General features: G+C 41.6%; 1 protein-coding gene across 2 annotated transcripts in view; it reads right to left on the bottom strand.

Moving 5' to 3' along the window:
• LOC138769227 (galactoside alpha-(1,2)-fucosyltransferase 2-like) overlaps positions 1–21,076 on the bottom strand; it is an 89,522-nt gene that overhangs the window by 42,697 nt on the left and 25,749 nt on the right. Inside the window, exon 2 of one of the 2 annotated variants that reach the window (XM_069947548.1) lies at positions 10,076–10,271. The exons of the other annotated variant lie outside the window; for it this stretch is intronic. Within the exon in view, the coding sequence (XP_069803649.1) occupies positions 10,076–10,139 (64 nt within the window). The 5' untranslated portion in view covers positions 10,140–10,271. The remainder of the gene's footprint in view (positions 1–10,075; positions 10,272–21,076) is intronic. 2 annotated transcript variants of the gene reach the window in all.

The raw sequence follows: 21,076 nt of genomic DNA, 5'->3' as shown, positions 1-21,076 counted from the left end.
AAAACATGCAGATAATGACATTGGCTCTGATGGTGCAGATGAGAGGATGAACTTCAAGATAAGAGAGAGACAATGGGGGAGATTTATCAAACTGGTGTAAAATAGAATTGTCTTAGTTGCCCCTAGCAACCAATCAGGTTCCACTTTTCATTTATCACAGGTCCTTTGGAAAATGAAAGGTGGAATCTGATTGGTTGCTAGTGGCAACTAAGACAATTCTACTTTTACACCAGTTTGATAAATCTCCCCCAATATGTGCATGAACAAGAACAACCGATAGCTTAACACACCTCTTCACTAGAGATAATTGATCAAGAAAAGCCAGACTGCCCAAACAAGCAAAGGGACAATTTTAACCCTTTGAGGACGAAGCCCAAAATGACCCAGTGGAGCGCACCAATTGTCATATTTGCACTTTTGTTTTTTCCTTCTCGCCTTCGAAGAGCTCTAGCCCTTTCATTTTTCTATCTACAAGGCCATGTAAGAGTTTGTTTTTTTCAGGAACAGGTGTTCTTTCTAATGGCGTCTTTGATTCTTCCATAACATGTATGATGGAACCCCCAAAATATTATTTGTGAAAATAAAAATTGGTGAAATTGGAAAAAAGAATGCAATATTGTAACCTTTTTTTTTTGGGGGGGGGGGGGGGGGGTGAGTTCTGTATCTACGTAATGCACTATACGGTAAAAGCAACATGATACCATTATTCTATAGGTCAGTCCGAACACATAATTAATTATTAATAAAACGGCCCTATTGTGACTCTTATAACGGTTTTAGTTTTTCACCTACGGGGCTGTATAGGGTGTAATTTTTTGCGCCATGATCTCTAGTTTATGTGTGATCACTTTTTATAAAAAATTTTATAAATATAATGTAACAAAAAAAACTGTAATCCTGGCAATTTTTTCCCTCTTTTCATTTACGCTGTTCACAGTACGGGATAGCCATTGTTATATTTTAATAGATTGGACAATTACATACGCTACGGTATACAATATGTTTTTTTATTTAAAGGGGTTATCCAGAGCTACAAAAACATAGCCACTTTCTTTTAGAGACAGTCCCACTCTTGTCTCCAGCTTGAGTGGGGTTTTGCTGCTCAGTTCCATTGAAGTAAATGGAGCTTAACTGCAAACCGCACCTGAACTGGAGACAAGAGTCGTGTTGTCTCTGAAAGAAAGTGGCCATGTTTTTGTAGCATTGGATAACCCCTTTAATTATAGTGCTTAAAAAAGCACTATATTGTAATCCTTATTCTTCTTCTTCGTTTCTTCTTCTTTCAGCCATTTTTCTGCAATTAATACAGCCCGAACCGCTTTGCCCACAGACTCTGTTTAAACTGCGTTTCGAAGCCCTCAGCAGTGACAGATGTGCTATCTAGTTTCAATCGGATTTGTCATTTTAAAGAAATTTACATTTAAAGACCCCTAATTTCTTAGAAAGAAATTAATCAGTATTGAATTTTGAACCTTAAAGGGGTTGTCCGGCGATAAAAAATTATTCACAGAATAACACACATTACAAAGTTATACAACTTTGTAATGTATGTTATGTCTGTGAATGGCCCCCTTCCCCGTGTCCCACCACCCCCACCCGTGTACCCGGAAGTGTGGTGCGCTATACATTACCTGTCACGTGCCGACCACGGTCTCCGATCCTCAGCAGTGACGTCTTCTTCGGGAGGCCAGCGGATCTTCCCGAGTGCTGGCCGCCCTCTGCAGCGTCATCCGAAGCTCAGCCGCGATTGGCTGAGCATAACTGTGCTCAGCCAATCGCGGCTGAGCAGCTGATGACGTGGCCGCGTCATCAGCCGCTCAGCCGCGATTGGCTGAGCACAGTTATGCTCAGCCAATCGCGGCTGAGCTTCGGATGACGCTGCAGAGGGCGGCCGGCACTCGGGAAGATCCGCCGGACTCACGAAGAAGACGTCACTGCTGACGATCGGAGACCGTGGACGACACGACATGCGGTGAGTATAATGCACCACACTTCCGGGTCTAGCGTGGGTGGGGGGAAACACGGGGAAGGGGGCCATTCACAGACATAACATACATTACAAAGTTGTATAACTTTGTAATGTGTGTTATTCTGTGAATAATTTTTTATCGCCGGACAACCCCTTTAAACATTATGGTGTTAAATAGAAGAGATTGACTTAAATGGCTTTCACAGCCCCTACAGATCTGTATCTGAATTCCCTGAATTCCCTGAATCTCCTAAACTGAACGAAGTTATTGACTCCATCAGTAATACCTTTATTTATGAACGTATCATTGCCTTGGGCTCGATACGATACTCCAAATTTGTAGAGGAATGGTTCCCATGGATGAACTCCACTCATTGCATAAACCCTCCTCCATAGGTAGACTCAGAATTTACTATTTATACCCTCTCTAACGCATGACAATATCCTAATATTGTTGCGCCAGATGAGACCTTATTAACCGATGCTCAACAATAAGTTCTTACTGCATACCACTGTTGGCTATACAGCCATTGTTTTTGTTTTTTTTTCTGTTTTATGTTTTCACTGTAACTAATTTGTTCATTCAAAGACATGTAACGAAATCTATTAACCACTGATTCTATGAAAGAACTACTCTAAATCTAAGAGATGTACCACATCTTTGTATGTATAATTGTAAACTGAAATTTATGTTATAGTAAGATTGTACCTCTCTGCTCAATATTCTCAAACTGTTTATACCAAAAATTTCTTCAATAAAAACTATTGAAACTGAAAAAAAGCTAATTCTTGACTCTAAGTCTGTGACTCATATTAAGGGATATGAAGAGAAGAGAAACAGTCATGGGACTCAATTCAGTACAAGATAAGTAAAGCAAACTATTACTAAACCTCATAGTTAGCGTTTAACTATGAAAGTAAAGTTCTACATCAGGACTATCTGCTCACAGAGTATAGATTTCTTTATCTTCTTCCAATTTATTGTTACAGATTTTCATACTGGAAGCAAACTTCTATTTTATTTAAAGTGACTCTGTACCCACAATCTGCCCACCCTAAACCACTTGTATCTTTGGATAGCTGCAGGCCAGCCAAGAGCAGATCGGCATTGTGGGGACGGGCAATGCTCCTAACAGCCTTACTGTACAAAGCACTACAATAAAATTGCACAGGAACAGCGACAAGGATGAAAGTAAGAGAAATACCTCCATCCTTAGCACCCTGTGGACCATAGGGAGCTATCAGTAGGTTAGATTAATCTAACCTACTGATAGTTTCCCTTTTACACTCACTGCAATACAGAATGCAACAGAATAATTTATGTTTGGATGCATTATTCTTTGCTACGCAGCATAAGGCTATGTTCACACTACGTATCTTTCCGGCCGTAGTGCGAATCGTGAATATACGCACATAGTTTTGAGGTTGATCGCTTGAAAGTATATATATAGAAAGTATACGATATACGGCCGCACAATGCACACTACGTATGAGCTTACGGCCGGATCGTATACGGCGCTGTGAAAAATGAACAAGACCATTGTTTGAGGACGGAAATGTTCCAACTCACGGCCGTGGATTCCCATGCGGTCCCGTACGGAGTACTTATTTCAGCCAAATTGAACGTGATTTTTAGATCGAAAAGGTTCTGTGTGTTTTATTGGGCTGCGCGAAGATTTCCAAGTAAATGACCTGTTTCAGATCGCTTCGAAAAAAGCTAGGGAAGCATAACTGTACTACGGGCGTATGTTCGTGGTTCGCCCGAATGTTCGCAATCTGGCCGCATGTCTATTTTTCCCACGGCTGTACTTTCAGCCACACATGTAGGGCTGCGTACGAACTACGGCTGGAAAGATACGTAGTGTGAACATAGCCTAAATGTTGTATAGAGAGAAACAAAGCTGGAGTATAAGGGTTTGTTCATGAGCTGCCTAATGATACACAACAGAGTGACAGTAAAGTATCAGTATATCATTAGGTCAATTACTATAGTGATTAGTACATTTTGCAATAAAGTTTTTGAAAGGTGCCCCCTCCCCCCTTATTTATATTAGAATAAAAACAAAGGGGGGGATTTATCAAACATGGTGTAAAATAGAACTGGCTCAGTTGCCCCTAGCAACCAGTCAGATTCCACCTTTCATTCCTCACAGACTCTTAGGAAAATGAAAGGTGGAATCTGATTGGTTGCTAGGGGCAACTGAGCCAGTTCTACTTTACACCATGTTTGATAAATCTCCCCTAAAATCTCTTTCAGGGTCAGTTTACACGTACAGACTCGCAGCGTAAATCTCGCTGCGAGTCTGTCAGGTCCTGGCAGTTCACCTTCACTACATACTCGCAGCTGTCTGAACGACCGCTGCGTGTATGTAATTCTGCCGACCCCTTAACCCCTTCTGCTGCCGCCCTGCTCCCGCTCTGTATACATTACCTCTCCTCGCTGCACGAGGTCCCGGCGTACTGCTCTCCCGCCCGGCCAATCAGTGTGTTGCCCAGCTGCCGCCACTGATTGACCAGGCAGGAGAGCAGTACGTCGGGACCCCGTGCAGCAAGGACAGGTAATGTATACAGGGGAGCGGGAGCCGGGCGGCAGCAGAAGGGGTTAAGGGGCCGGCAGAATTACATACACGCAGCAGTCTTTCAGACAGCTGCGAGTATGTAGTGACAGTGAACTGCCAGGACCTGACAGACTCGCAGCGAGGTTTACGCTGCAAGTCTGTACGTGTGAACTGACCCTCAAAGGGAGACATTCACTGTAAGGTCGACCAAGACAGTCTTGCAGATTATTACTGGCTTTAGTTTGCTTGTATATTTGCAGTGAATGAGTTTGTAAATGAGTTCACAATTCAGCAGGTATTTTGTATTAAGCATACTATGCTGAGCCATGTTAAATCATGTAATAGATGATAAACATACATGGCTATTAAGAAAAGTAAAGGCCCAGCCCTCAATCATTCATGTTAAACGGTAATGTTGTTAGTGGCAATAAGTTCTGTTTTTTCAAGACAGACGAGTACGTGTGGGTGGTTGTGGAGGGAACATTAAGATGGAAATTACCTTTTGTTTACTTTTATTTTTATAGACTGTGATCTTTTCCTGTTAAGGCTTCAATACAATTCCCACAGAGAATAATTCCATAATAAGTAAAAAGCAGAGAGGGCCTATTTTAACTTTCTGGAATGATGCCACTCACATTCACATGCCAACAAAATGTGTAATCTCTCAAACACTGTGTGTTTTCTTAGAAGGAGAACAAAATACAAGTTTAAATGTGTATACGGAAATGGCACTATAATGCATAAAAGATGTATAAAACATGTTATAAAAACTCCCAATAAAAGAAACATATACAAAAAAGTGGTGTGGGTTAGCTCACCTTGTTGAATAGCAATTGAACTTCCTTCCTACGAGGGAGAACAGATTAAAGCCCCTAATACACGGGGCGACAAAGAGGAGCTAATGAGCACTGTCAGCGCCTGCTTGCTCTTCTTTCCCTCCTCGATGCCAGCGCTATTACACACCTTGACAGCAAGGAGGGCTGTCCCTGCCCACTGTCCCTGCCTACTTGCCACCGGCAGGCCTAGGCGGCTGCGAACAACTACTAAAGCGGTCCCTGCTCTGTAACAGCTGAAAACACAAAACAAGGACAGACATACAAACACAATAATTGGGGGTCAACAGTCCGGGTTGGCAATGGCAGGTAGCAAAGGTACAAAATCGTCAAGCAAAGGAAGGGTCAAGTAAACAAGCAGAAAGGTTAATTCACAGACAGGTAGCAGAGCAGAAGCTGGGCCAAGTAACATTCAATAGCCAGCATCAAACTACTGGAGTGTCAGGCTCTTATAAATGACCAGGAGCCCAGTCCATAACCTCAATGGACCGGCTGCCTGAATACATCTGTGCAAGTAAACTTTGGCTGGCAAAGGCATCTGTCAGTCAAGAGACACAACACTGAACAGCTGAAGGAATCCTGAGTAGCAAATAGTCTAGCAGCAGAGTAACTCCTTCACTGGCAGCCAAAGCGGGTGTGGCTGAACAAGCAAGACAAATCTGCTACACAGCCTGAACCGAGGAGTGCAAAGGCACAATCCTAGAGTGCTGGATTAGGCATTTTTTGCTCTATACTCCCAATAAAATAGCAAACATAGCTAGATGAAAAATACAATTGCATCCAGTAAAAATACAACAATTTACATAAGTCAAGTACATTAGAAATCACCAAGGTCTGCATGGATGCAACCTCTCTATGGCTTATTGATATGTAGCTCTTCATTACATTCATTATGTCACAAAGAGCTTTAATGCATCCTCATGTTCACACATGCATTCTTCCAGGTTAAAATGTACTACAAGAGTATTGGGACTGAGCATTTACTATCTATATATCTTTAAAATGGTTGTCCAGGATAAACTAAACTTTTGCCAAAGTTGAGGGGGACATAACAGTGTGGCATACTTACCTATCCGACTCGGCCGAAGAAACACCTATCCGGAAACACTCAGCAAAGACAGTATTTAGACAATGTCGAGCGGACATTTCCAGTGAAAGCGACATGTTAGCAGATGTTATTAATATACTGACAGCAACAGAGAGCAGGCAGCCTGGAAACCAACAGCTGTGGCGGAGCAGGACAGGTAAGTATGCCATCATGTCCCCCACAGCCCCAGCTGTAGCCTAGATTCATAGTTTATCCCAGATAACCCCTTTCATTTTACATGTGTGCCTTGGGCCAATAGTAATTCTCCTTTAGCGCTCAAGGCTTCATGTAAAAGTACCCTAGTATGTGTAAGTCACCTGTTATTAGCAACAACTTCAGACACACACACACTACCTAGCATCAAGAAACCTGTGGGCCAGTGCCTAGGGTGGCAGGATAAATAAGGTGGCAGAAGAAAAAAAATGATTACTGTTTTGTCACTTAAGATGCTGACGTCAAATAATTGTTAAAATTTCTGGTTCAACATAGGGTGTCACACTCTGTAGTTAGTAGCTACATTTATAGCTTTACAGTTCCAGTCTGTAAATAGTTAATGGTACAGTCAAAATGGTATTCATCAGCAAATACTGTATGTCTTTACCTGTGTGGCGTATATGACATGCATAGCTGCTGCCAGAGGTCGTGTAGGGTACATGACCTCTGATGAATTCTGCTCAGTCAACACCTTTGCTGTCTACAATTCAGGAGACCAGCCAAAGGCTGACTGGTGTGTGTAACTATAGTAACATAATTAATAAGGTTGAAAGAAGACAATTATTCCATCAAGAGTCCATCAAGTTCAACCTACAGAAACCCTACTGTGTTGATCCAGAAGCAGGCAAAAACTCCTAAGAGGCAGATGCCAATTGCCCCATCAGAGGGAGAAAATTCCTTCTTAACTGTAAAATGTTAATTAAAATAATCCCTGGATCAATGTATCACCAGAAATCTAGCGAACCTATAACTTGTAAAATTATATTTTTCAAGAAAAGCATCCAGAATCAGTCATGACAACATCATGTGGCAGAGAGTTCCATAGTCTCACTGCTCTTACAGTAAAGAATCTGCATCTGTGCTGGTGGTTAAACTGTCTTTTTTCTAGATATAGAGGGTGCCCCCTTGTCCTGGTTAGAGGCCTTGGTGTAAAAATTATATTCCAGCTAATGATATAAACCAGGCCAATTTTAATATCATTAGCATTGGTAAATGTGCAAAAAATTAACCATTCAAATGTAAAAAGATTGGGGGAAATTTATCAAGGGATTTGCAACTATTTTAAGGTGAATAATTGAATTTTTCACCCAAGTTGTATTTATGAACCAGTATTTGACAGGCAAATATTTTTTAGATGCAACTTTTTTTAAAATCTTCTTGTTTTGAGTATTCACCCAAAAATTAGCATAATCCAGGATTTGCACCTAATTTATCATCTGTGACGTTTTAAAAAATTTCGCAAAAACGGGTGCAGGCCTACGTCTGGAACAAAATAAAAACCTATCCACATCAGAACAGCCACACACATTAGACTCCTTAGTAAACGTCCCCCTATGAGTCATATCTGACATGGTTGAACAGGTAAATGTTTGTTCAATGGCTGTCCTAATTTTTACATAACAGACTATGCAAACACAATTGCATAGACAATGCAATAGTTGTAACAAAGAAAACATCCCATGGTCATAACAATGTCAACATTTCTCTATCATTAATTGTAATCGCTCATCTCTAATTGTAATATAACTAGTTTGTGTTGTGTACGTAATGGATAGTGCCACACAATGTGCCCCACAACCATCTAAATATTGTACAATAAATGATCATTGCAGTAGAATAATTGGCACCTGGCATCCTGTGACCAATAACACAATGTCATGTAATGGCAATGTATGATAAAAAAAAAGAGGACCCAACTGCATCCAATAATGAGAGTGTACCAATACTAAATGAGGCATGCACAGACATCAGATCCGATAGGCGAGCATTGGGGGACACATATAGTACCTCTGCAATTCTGTACCACAGTGGACCAGCTGACCAGAAGAACAATAGCAGGCAAGGAAGACAAATTCCCACAATATGTAGCTTCTATCAACTGGGGTTTAATAGCTAAGGACCAACAAGGCCTGGGAAAAGGAAAGACATCAATGGACTATGGAGGCATGGCAGAAGGTCATCTGGGTTTTAACAGGGTGGTGGTGTCATGTACTCAGGAGCATGTTTTGCTATGCCCCAGGACCATTGGCAATCACACCATATTTCTTGAATAATTAATATTATAGGGACCAGTTATCTGACCATCCGCACTCATATCATCAGGAGGTCTTACCACAGTGCCATCTTTCAGCAGGACAATGCTCCGTATCTTTGGGCTCTGATCAGTAAAGTAGTGGTTGAAGAGTGTGTCCTGCCTTCAAGTGGAAAAATCTGAAGACAGCTAAAGGCACACAACTGGGTCCCGGGATGGTGGGATTTTACGCTGTGACACCCTTATGCAAAGTCTGATCAACTATACCTATCAGTGTACCCTGATCACATTTACCCAAAAGTAGAACAGCTAAACACATCAACTCCCACAGAAAAAATAAAAACAAAGCACATAGCTGTATCCATGTTTTCCAGGCATCCCTAGGGCTGCATGCAGTTTCTTCAGCAACCAGTAATCAAGATCAGTAATCTCTAGGGCAAAGTTTTGGGGGTTGTAACTCCTTCACGCTTTTGAGTCCTGCACAAAAGCCGTGTACGTCCCGCAAATGAGCAGAACACAAACACATAATGACTCTGTCCTGCTCATTTAAGTCAATGTGGCCGTCGGCCGCACGCCGGGCTGCGCGTTAGCATCCTTTTTGCACTGATTTCTGACGTGTAGCCCGACGTGAGGACAAAAAAACGAGATGTGAACATACACTTACTCTGCTTTCCATCCTTCTCCCGACTTGATAGACAGTGCTAGCAGCTGAGTCTCAAGCAGGGTCAGGGATGGGAGGCATTCCAGCTTGTAGCTTTTCCGGAACGTTGGAAATGCTTGGCTACTTTTGGTCTCCCTCTGGTCTCACTGGGCTGTAAGGTTAATGAGGCAACTATTAAACATCTAAAAAGTCTTCTGCTTGAGTCCTATTAATAAGAATATTAGAACATGACTACAGCATTTCTATAATAGAGGCTTGGTCTGCACAGTGATATTGAGTCACTTAATACACAGTAATAATTGTGGCATTTCTACAGCTTGCAGGTGACTTTGATAATTCCCTAAAGTTGCAGTCATGCAGAGATGACATACGATCTGACATAAGTCCTGGCCCACTAATGTTATTATAAGAATAACCCCTTTTATAGGTCCTAGAAGATACAGGTCCTTTAACTTTCATACTTATTCATTTACAGTGGTGCCTTGGATTACGAGCATAATTCGTTCTGGGACCGTGCTTGTAATCCAAATCAACTCTTAAACCAAAGCAAATTTTCCATAAAAAAATCATAGTTCCCCACGTATTTAGAATAATTGCCTGAACTAGATGTACATGTCTTTGCATATATGTTCTGTAACCTTTCCACATATACTCATCCAGCACCTGCAGTAATGCTGCGTAGTGTTCTGCTATAAACTAAAGGCTGTATTTTTTACACTTACCTTTATGTTGAAGTTTGCATTTGAGAGGCATACGTAACAGTTTGAGTAGCTTTCTTTTCCACATGGTTCAAATTTTGCAATGGTCTTGTCTGGTTGTGCGGTGTCTCACTTCTCCACCACTCGTTTGTGCATATACTTGTTGATGTAGATATGGAACTGTGCTGTTCATTGGTCGGCCACAGTGGTAGATCTATTCCTGGAATGTTATTGATTGGTGTTTACTAGACAGACTCAGTATTTGTCAGGAGGGGTTTGTGGGGAAAAATTAAACAGAAGTATTGTACACCCCAATAAGTACAGTCTTGAGTTATTCTCTTATCTCAAGTTTTTAATAGATTAGGTAGAAACTTCACATACATCTAATAGTTATTCCATTAGAGATCCACATGGTTGCTAGTAGTTAGTAACATCAAGGATCCCAAGATTAAAAGTTATACCCTAGCAACAGGATAAGGGACTGACCTCTAGTCTCCAGTCAGTAGACTCTTAATGATATTTAGAATGGAAATCAATAGTCCTGTGAATAGAGTGGCAGCGCATAGGTAGGCATTCTCTATGGGGCTTCTGAACCTTATTAAGTGCTGAACTTGTGCTGAGCAATGTTTGGAAGAGTGCATGCATTCATGCATTGATCTCCATTATCAGGATAGGTTAGGGTCTCAGCGGTCGGACCTCCACTGATCAGCTTGCCATCCCCGCATACCTGACACCTGTGAAGGTGTTTAAGCAATGTCCATTACAGTTTGTACTGTAGATTGAAACCATATTCAACTCGTTTGTTGATTTACATGAGACAAAGTGGTGGTTGGTTGAGCCCGGGAACTTTCTGCCTCACTTACCATGCTGCCAGCAGGTGTGTAAGGGCTTGTGTGTAGACCCTGTTGGTCTGGGGGCAGACAGTGCTAGTTTCCACCAATGTCCCAACAGGATTATTGGTTAGGAGCAGATAAAATAGGTGTGCTGTGCGACTGAAGAGAGTGCAAGAACCATGTGCATGCATGGACGAGTGTTGTATCTGTCAGCTAGAGAGTGAGCTATGACTGCTGCAGGACAGTGAAAGAGGTTCAGCACAAAATCGTGTGAAATAGAAAGCCAAGAGAGAAAGGGATGGCTCTGTAGAAGCCAAAGCTACTGCAAAGCCCTGGACATTTAGAGAAAGAGTGCTGGTGAGCAGGGTGAGGCTAGCATGGGCTGAGGAGAGCTCTCCATGTTTTTTACTGGAGTGGGGTATGCACCTAACAGTAGCAGAGCTAATGCTCTATAGAGACCTGTGAGAAACCAACCACTACTACCTTATGTGTAAACAGTACAAAAAACCCTGTAGAACCACCAGGCTTCCTACCTTTAGTGGAGTGCAGTCAATGTATAAATGAACTTGCCTCTATCCATTTCTCCTCCTTATTGTGCCATAACGTTCTTTTAGGATGATCACCTCCTGACCCCTCACATTCAACTCATCTAATAGCTTGCCACTTCGTAGAAGCTTACATTACAGATTCCTTCACTAACAAGTCATAGAACAATGCAGGAAATACAGGTACAATAAGAAAGTTAAAACAACCAACCAGCCAATCTATGGTAAGTTGTAAAGTATAAAGACAGTTACAATAAAATGTATATATAGTTACAATAAGTATATATTTGCATACAAAGATTAAAGCATATAATAAGATTCATCATAGTGGCCTTGGCATATTTATGTATTTACTGCCAGTGTAGGGAACTAGACAACAAAGGACAGGTGCTGCCCTGATGCTGACGAAGTTAAGACAGACGATAAAACTAAAAAATCAAGGTCAGGGGTCCGGGTCAGTAACTGAAAGGCAGCGCAGCACAAAAACGTAATCCAAAAGAGAAGTTAAGAGTCAAAAGTCAAAATACCAGTAATACAATGCAGGAACAAACGCTAGGTCAAGAGGGAACTCAGGGTATGAGGCTCTGTCGCAGGCAAGAAACAGGGGCATGTGGAGGATATTTATGAGGCCTGGAGTCCAAGCCCCAGCTGACTGGCGGTGCCACATGCCAACTGACAGCTGACTGGTGGTGCCACCTGCCAATCAGTTAATTAAAATCATCAATACCTTTTGCCGATTGGCCGGAGGCGGTGAAACCTCGGTCGTGGCTACATCAAAGAAAAGTGCCACGATGATGCCAGCAACCATCAGGGACACCGTCGGCACGCTCCCTGCACCCGGCTGGGACGGTTGCCAGGAACTCCGTAGTCAGGAGGTTGGCAGCACGCTCCAGAGACATGAGGAGCTGGCCGGCTCCTGACATGTACTTTCCTGTAAGTAGGCCACCACAATAACTTTGTACTGCTCCATATATATTTTGGCTTCTTATATAATGGCTTTGTTTAGTTGAATACAGCATCAACTTAAGAAGCTACTTACATCAGTATGCTGGAACATCACTGGTCCTTGCCTGTGCCCGATATCCACACACAGCAGGGACTCAGGGCAGAGGCTTCATTTATAATAGCAGCTCAGCATTATCAATGTAGGATCTGTACTTCCTGGAGTCTATGGACCTTTAAAGACATCATAAAGGGTCCTTAAACTCCAGAAAGTAAGGACCATGATCTCTCTGGTAAAGCATGTCACTAAATGCTGTTAAAAAAAAAGCTCAGGCAAGATGGCAGCCCCCAAAGCTAAGTACAAAAAGTTAAATAAAAAAAATAAAAATACAGTCAGAAAATAGAAACAGCTTAGGATAAAAGAACAACTTTTAGTATCTGACTCTAGTTAGTAAAAGAAAATCTAGGTGATATATGCCGTTTAATGTTTCAATAATTTTTATTGACAACATTTTTCACACAAGGTTTTTCACATAAACATTGGCAGGTATAATAATCTCAAATGGAAAAGGTAACTGGTTACATAAAATATCACAAACAAGTTCACTGGTGGGGATGTTGTAGAATCGTAAAAAGATCAAAAGGACAACACAAGTATAGACAGGACATAGGACAAGTAACAACACAGGAGCCACACTGAAAATATCAGAGAAGAACAGTGTCTATAAAGTTGCTATTAAGTCAGATAGGTTAGAAAAGATACGGGAGCGTGTCAAGTGGCAGGGAAAAGCAGATCGGTTATAGTAATTCAACAGTGTGGTCCCTAAACAGACAGACAAGCAGCGATAGAAGTATTTTGCTGCACATTGAAATCCAGGTGTTATAATTAGTCGAAAAGAAAATGGCAGGTAGCAGTCATATTATATATCAGTATCGTCAATAATTAGTTGCAGGTATAGGAAACAGACAGAGAGTGTGAGAAAATGTAGTAGCTGGTACAGTAGGTTACTGGTGACATATATCTATACTAGAGATGAGCAAACCTCGAGCATGCTCGAGTCGATCCGAACCCGAACTTTCGGCATTTGATTAGCGGTGGCTGCTGAACTTGGATAAAGCCCTAAGGCTATGTGGAAAACATGGATATAGTCATTGGCTGTATCCATGTTTTCCAGACAACCTTAAAGCTTTATCCAAGTTCAGCAGCCCCCGCTAATCAAATGCTGATCGTTCGGGTTCGGATCGACTCGAACCCGAACCCGGTTTGCTCATCTCTAATCTATACAGATCCTACAGAGTGTTGCTGGTAACGAATTGAAACAAGCAGGGGGTCTAGTATGTAGGTTTCAATACTGACAATCTAAGGGGAATAGCAAAGCACCTATTGCGGTCCAAAAAAAACCCAAACATATAAAGACACATGTACACAAGATACATCAAGACATAAGATATGCAATTATAATATAGGAAGAATGTAATGCTCAAACAGCGTTGCGCAGCGTCAATGCACCGTCAGCCGCAACATATGTCCGGGGTACAACAGTCTAGCCTATGTCGGAGAAATGTGAGAATAAAACAGAAAAAAAAATTAAATTGAGTCACATGGAGCCCCCCCATCTCAAGACATTCAACGGTGATCAGCCCTGGGAATCCAGGAATCCAGCCTCTGGCTGCTTCAGGTGGCTAATGTTTGGATTTAGGGACTCTCCTCGTCCAATCTATGACCAGCTCTCTGTGGGAGCAGTCCAGTAAGGTATTCTTGATGAAACGTTGGACATAATGAACCAGAGTAGGCGTAGTAACATCCTCGGGAACACCCCTCAGTTTAACATTTTTGCACCTTGTGTAGTCTCCTATGGCTGACATTTTGTTCTTTAATTGGCGCGTTTCCGCCTCCAGCGATCTACAAGTATCCGAAAGAGAAGTGTGGGATGCGATCAGACCTCCCACTGTGTTGTCAGTCAAATGGAGTCTATCTTCCATTGTTGTCACCTTTGAGTTAGTGGACTGCAACGCCCAGTCCAGTCTGGCAAATAAGGAATCCCTAAAGAGGGTCAGCATCGTCTTGATATAGGAGGCAGTGAGTGGAACATCAAACGTATTTAAAGAGTCAAACATGTCTTCCCTGCCTCCGGGTGCCATAGCAGACTGTGAGCAGTCCTCCTGCATAGGAGATATGCTTGGGGGATGGATGGGTGGTGGAGATGGTAAAGTCTTACAGTTAAAAACAGGAGCCAATGGGGAAAGAATGCTATGTACCTCAGAGGGTATACCTGGTTGGTGATCAGGCTGTATGAAGATACAGATGATGGTACAATCGGGTCCGGCGGTGATGAGCCGGCCGGGAGAGAAGATCTCTCTTGTGCTGTAGTAACTCTATGTCCCATTTCTACTTGCCGATTGGCTGTCGGTTGTGGAAGGAGAGGGGGGTAAAGAGGTTCCAGGGCGGGTGTAGAGTTGTCCAGAGGTAGAGGCAGTAGCTTTCCGCTCTGAATGATGTTGTCTCGGTAGCTGCGACAAAGAAGAGCCGGCGCCATCTTGTTTTTCGAGGTAAGGAACAAACTGAGCCAATGTAGGAGATCTACCGCTGGAAATCCGCGATTTCTACATCTCTGCACTTGGTATAAGTGGTTATGAACAGTTCCGACAGAAAATAAGAGGAAGAAGAAGGAGATGATCGCTGTTGTATGTTGCTGGTAATAGCTGGTATAAGAAGGAGCTCGGTGTGGATGCGTCTGTTCTCTCCGTCTGCAGGCCACGCCCCCGATATATGCCGTTTAAGCTAGAGGGCAGAGTGAAAGAAAAAGGAGTGCAGGGGAGCGGCTGAAGAAGGAAGAAATACTAGGGACTGTGTGTCTTTCTAATAAAAGTTCTGTATAGTAAAAGCATACCTCTTCTCTACTGTTCCCAAAATGGCAGACCTTCTAGACCTGCTAGGACCTGTAGTTTTGCTTAGGCCATGTTCATTCAGTGTTTTTTTGTACCCATAAAATGCCCATTTTACAGGTGAAAAATGACCAAATACGTCTCCAAACAGCCCTTAATAAAGTTCTATTGAGGTTTTTATGTACTATTTTGTGCTTATTTTCCTTCATCTTTTATGTTTGTTTGTTTTTTTTACTTTGGGATGACATTTTAGGGACACAAGTTTTCGATAGAGTTATGGACTGAACATACTATGGTTTCAACATACAATTGTCCTCCCAGAACCAATTAATATCCTGTAAGGCTATGCTGTTAGCACAACTCCAATTGAAGACTCCCACGGAGCCCTAAGCAAATGGGGACATGACTTTGCAAGGGGAGGACCTATAGCCCTGCAGCTTCACGCTTCAAAAATACGCAATTGCGTATTTTAACGCAGAACAATTGTATAAAGCCAACCTGCGTTTTGCCTGCTTATTTTTAAGACTGATTCACGCAGCAAATGCGTCAAGTGGGTTTGTACCCTTAATGTTTGTTTGTTTGTTTGTGATTGCTAGATCCGGGCAGCACATAGCATATAGCAGAAGTCTGCTGCCACTGATCCTATTCCTCAGAGCGACAGCAGCATATCACTGTTATATGAGTAGTTTGTCTTTTCAACATGTTGAAAGACAAACGACTGCAACAATCAGCCGACATCGTTCATGTCGGCTGATGGTTGTGTTCTATTACACAGGACGATTATGGGCCATAACAACCGAAATCGTCCGAATACGGCCGATAATCATTCTGTGTAATAGGGCCTTAACATATGCAAAGTAAAAAGTCAATTTAAACAAGAGCACATTGAAAAATGCTTGCCTCTCCATTTGCCATCTATAAACCTGTCATTTGCTTTGAGGCAAAATGATCTGGCAGTGAAAAGGGAGTAGCTTCTCATGGTAAGAAACTACAATTCCCCTAGTCTTATCACATTATAGGCTAACATACAGTGAACTGTAGAGCAGCACAGAGACCCAGCAAGCAAAGGAAATGATGCTACCGGAAAATAAAATATCCATTAGTCATATATAGGAAGGTGCTTTCATTGTTTTCCATACATCCCAGGTGGCTCAGCTACATCTGCTCAATTCAGGGGAAGACACTGCAACTCAGAAGTGTAGCAGTGTTGGTATTGAAGATAGAACCGGCAAAGGATTTTGTACAGAAATTGTCATGTCCATGCCTAGTCAGATCTTGGCACGATCCTCTGCTCGCAAAGTACGACCAAAACTGCGTTTTTGGCCATGAATTAATGCTTGTATTCTATGTTTCATCTGCTCCAGTCTGAACACTGCTCTAATCCCTCTGCTCTGGTATCGAATTATCTGAGTTCCCTCTGGTCACTTCATAGTTAACCTTTTTTTTGCTTAGGTGATTGACATATGGTTTCTCCAATCACACTTGCTGTGTCTGTTTCTGTGTGTATATGTGTGTGTGGTCCAATCACATCCTGGTCCAGGTCCCTGACCTCCTATGTAGTGTATCAATGCCCTGATATCCACGCTGGCTATTAGACTCAGTTTTTTAGCGTGCAAGCATCTCCATATCTTTTCAGTGTACTAGGGTGGATTTACACAAGATGTATTACCACATTGCAGTCTGCATGTCTTTTGATGTTTGATTGAATGCGGATTTGCCTTGGACCTGATGCAGAATTTACTCTTTAGGCTATTTTTCCACACAGTATTTTGGTCAGTATTTTACAACCAAAACCAGGAGTGGATTGAAAACACAGAAAGGCTATGTTCACAGTCTGCTTAAACTGAGTGGATGGTCATCATTAACCCCTTAGTGACCGCCGTATCGGCTTTTTACGGCGGTCACTTCAGGGCTTCATTCTGTCCCCGTCGGCTTTTTACGGCGGTGACAGAATAAAGGGTACCAGCGCTCCCTGCTGATCCCTGCTGATCTCCTGCTGCACCTACCCGGAGCGGTAATTTACTGCTTCGGGTAGTTTTAACCCGTTATATGCCGCTGTCAAGTCATGACAGCGGCATGTAATGGGTTTCAGTGAGGTGCAGTACTATACTTACCTGATGGGAAATCCCGCGGCGAGGTCCGGGTGTCCGATCTTCGCCATGGCCCCGGGATTGCCAGTGTAAAGCCTCTACACAGCTATATGAGAGGTATGACTGTGTAGGTTGCCTGTCAGCTCGTTGCTGACATAATCAATACACCGCATTTGCGTTATGTTCGAGGTTAAATTTTTGTTTTTTGTTGTTTTAGTTTTTCTTGAAAATACTAAAAATATGTATATGTGTGTATGTATGTATATATATGTACACACAGTGTGTGTGTGTGTGTATATATATATATATATATATATGTATATGTATGTGTGTGCATAGATATGATAAAAAAGAAAATAGGCATTCTTATACTATATAGTATAATAAACATACTCCTGTAGTCGTCTGCGTGCGACATCTTTTTGTCAGATAATATTCAATATTATATGTATGTTTCCTGTTTTTGACAATGCCGTCAATAAAATATCTTTACAAAAAATACAAAAAAACATTAAAAACATCTATACGAAAAAAAAAAAAAAATACTCCGCACTACAGAAGTAGTGCAGTGTATTGTAACAGTGATCAAAAGATCACTGCTTAGTATACACTAGTGTACAGTAATGAACACTAGTGTAAAAGTGAAAAAAAAAGTTTGCACCAAAACACACACACACACAAAAGTCCGCCCCAGGCCCCCAATAATAAAAATGCATTAAATTCCCTATATAGAATAAAACATTACATAAAACCATGTAAAAAACATAAAACCTATACATGTTTGGTAGCGCCACATCCGTAAAGACCCAATCTATAAAACTTTATCAATAATTATATCGCATGACACACGCTGTAAAAGAAAAATAGAAAAAACAGAGTCAATTGTTGTATTTTATCAATCTGCTTCAGAAAATACGTCATAAAATAGATCAAAACGTCATATATGTGTAATACTTATACTGGGTATCAATAAAAACTACACATCTTTCCGCAAAAAGTGAGACCAAAGCCAGCTGTGTCGCACAAAACATAAGAACGCTATAGATCTTGCAATGTGGCGACAGTTTTTATCCTTTTTTTCAGGAAGATAGTTTCTATTGTGCCAAGGTGGTAGTAATAAATGCTGAATAGTGTATGTTTGATATTTAAAAAACAGGAAAAATGAATGATCATTTTTTCATTTTGTCATGATACTTTGATGTTTTTAACATAAAATCATACAGTGACCAAATTTTGCCCCTAATATAAAGTACAATATGTCACGAAAAAACAATCTCAGAATCGCTAGCATACATTAATGAATTACTGCGCTATAACCGCATAAAGTGAGACAGGTCAGATTTTTAAATTATAGCTTGGCCCAAACTAGCTGCAGCACAAAAGGGGTTAAATGGCAAATAATTGCTGTTATTTAGTTCATTGTATTAAAATAGAGGCAATTATATTTGCCATTAAATTCACTCAGTTTAATAGTGTGTGAACATAGCCTTTCTGGGTTTTCAATCCATTCCTGGTTTTCCTTGCAAAATACTGACCAAAAAACTGCATGGGAACATAGCCTAAGGCTATGTGCACACTATGTAAAAATAACAGTCATATTTCATAATAATGGCCATTATTTTTGAAACAACAGACGCCATTTGCACAATATGGTTTTGTTTTGAAATATGGCTGTTGTTTTTACATAGTGTGAACATAACCCAATAGTGTAAAATCTGCAACTAGTTACTTTTTCTTGCAGATTTTCACGTGTACATTTTTGTTTTTCTTTCAATAAACTTTTTTTCTGACAAAGCTTCTTGAAGGCTGATTAGCTGCAGTTTTCATTGGTGGTATTTTGCAGTACATATGGAGTAAAGTGTACCTGTAAGGGTTAGCTTCCAATTTCAGATCGGGTGTGGAGAGAAGTCCATGCTGGGCGGTCAGGATGCTGAGGCTGCCGTACAATGCTCAGCAAGTTCTTTGCATGGAACTCGCAGGGTGTCGCATAGTTGCCTTAGTTACCTCACTGCCCAGCATTGACCTGCAGCAGGTACAACTTTACCTTTACCACTACATTTTAAAGGATATTCTCCTGAAGATAGGGGATAACATGAGATGGGAATACACCCAGGAAAAGGGAAATTCTGCCATTTATTTTTAGATAGATTTTTTTTACAGCATTGACTTAATTTTATCATATGGGTTGTTATGAATGCAGTGATTTTTGATCCATGGTTTTTGGTTGCAGGTCAAAAGTTGCATGGGACTTTGTCACCCCAGAACGCAATGCAATCACAAGGAGACTTATGTCCTGTTTTTGGCTTTTATTGGCTATTTTTTTTTTACTTGCTCTTGTGTACTCAAAGCTGCAATAAAGCCCCAGTTTATGTTATTCTAAAACTGTGGCAAAATTAAACACCTGCACCAGACTTTCATATACTTCATATATGCCATCCACTAAGCACTTTGTAAAGTCGTTTTTCTCATGAACTTTCTTTTTTTTCATATTTTCAAAACTGTACAGCTTTTTTAAATGATATCTTTTTCAGATTCAGTAGGGGACTTGATAAGAAGATCCTTTGATTTCTCTCAGTATAAGTGGACTGCAAAGAAAGAGACATGCAGGGAGCAGTCAATTTTTACCTTTGTTTTGCAATGAATTATTCCTGTCAGTGTTACAGTATTAGGCAGGCCTAATAGGTGTATGTACATAACAGACTTCTGGGCAATTGTCAGGGCCCTATTGCATGGAGAGATAATATCGGCCAAATCAGGCAGATTCAGCCCATTATCACTCTATGTAATCGACTGATCGTTTCTTTAGGTTCAGACCTGAAATCATCGGCTCCCGCTATTTCTCGTAGGGATGCGTGGCCGGCAGCTAATAACTGAATAAACTGGTCATTTATTACTAGAGATGAGCGAACCGGGTTGGGGTTTGAGTCCATCCGAACCCGAACGTTCGGCATTTGATTAGCATGGGGCTGCTGAACTTGGATAAAGCTCTGGAAAACGTGGATACAGCCAATGACTATATCCATGTTTTCCACATAGCCTTAGGGCTTTTTTTTCCAACTTCAGCAGCCACCGCTAATCAAATGCTGAACGTTCGGGTTCGGATAGACTCGAGCATGCTCGAGGTTCGCTCATCTCTATTCATTACCTCTCCATGCTCCTGGTCTTGCCCCTTGCTTGCTTCCCAACACAGCTTTTCTGGGCTGAAAGGCCGCTCAGCCAGTGGCCAGCAGTCAGCTCAGAGAAGCTGCAGCGCACCATGCAGGGAAGCAAGCGGAGGGCAGGAGAAGACTTGGAGCGTGGGGAGGTAATGTATGAACAGATGCAAAGAGAGCCCCCATCCTTGGTAAAACCATTTATTGATTATGGTATCTAATGGGATCGGAGTCATCTTTGATCCTGACCCTTAGAGCGGATGTGGGCTGAATAATACATCTAGCACTCGAATATGCTGGTCAGTATGTGGATATGCCTGCTTAGCCAATTAGTGGCAATTAGTGGTTACAAATTGCCAGAGCAGGAATATCGATTTGCTGACTCTGAACCTGGAAGCACTGCATTACATGTGGCTGAGAATGAGCAAAGTATGACCTGGCAGAGCAAGATTCTGAAAAAAGGGTTCCCTGAAGGAGTTTACCAAAAGGAATGGATTCCTTCTACTGCAACTGTAAATTGCTGTAGGGCCTAACAATGAACGCAGGTTCGCAATGTGCATGGGCGTATTAGGTCCAA

Source organism: Dendropsophus ebraccatus, chromosome 12 (genome assembly GCF_027789765.1).
Source record: "Dendropsophus ebraccatus isolate aDenEbr1 chromosome 12, aDenEbr1.pat, whole genome shotgun sequence".
NCBI classification, from domain to species: Eukaryota; Metazoa; Chordata; class Amphibia; order Anura; family Hylidae; genus Dendropsophus; species Dendropsophus ebraccatus.
The sequence above is the reverse complement of the archived record's forward strand: the minus strand, read 5'-3'. Positions and strand labels throughout refer to the sequence as shown.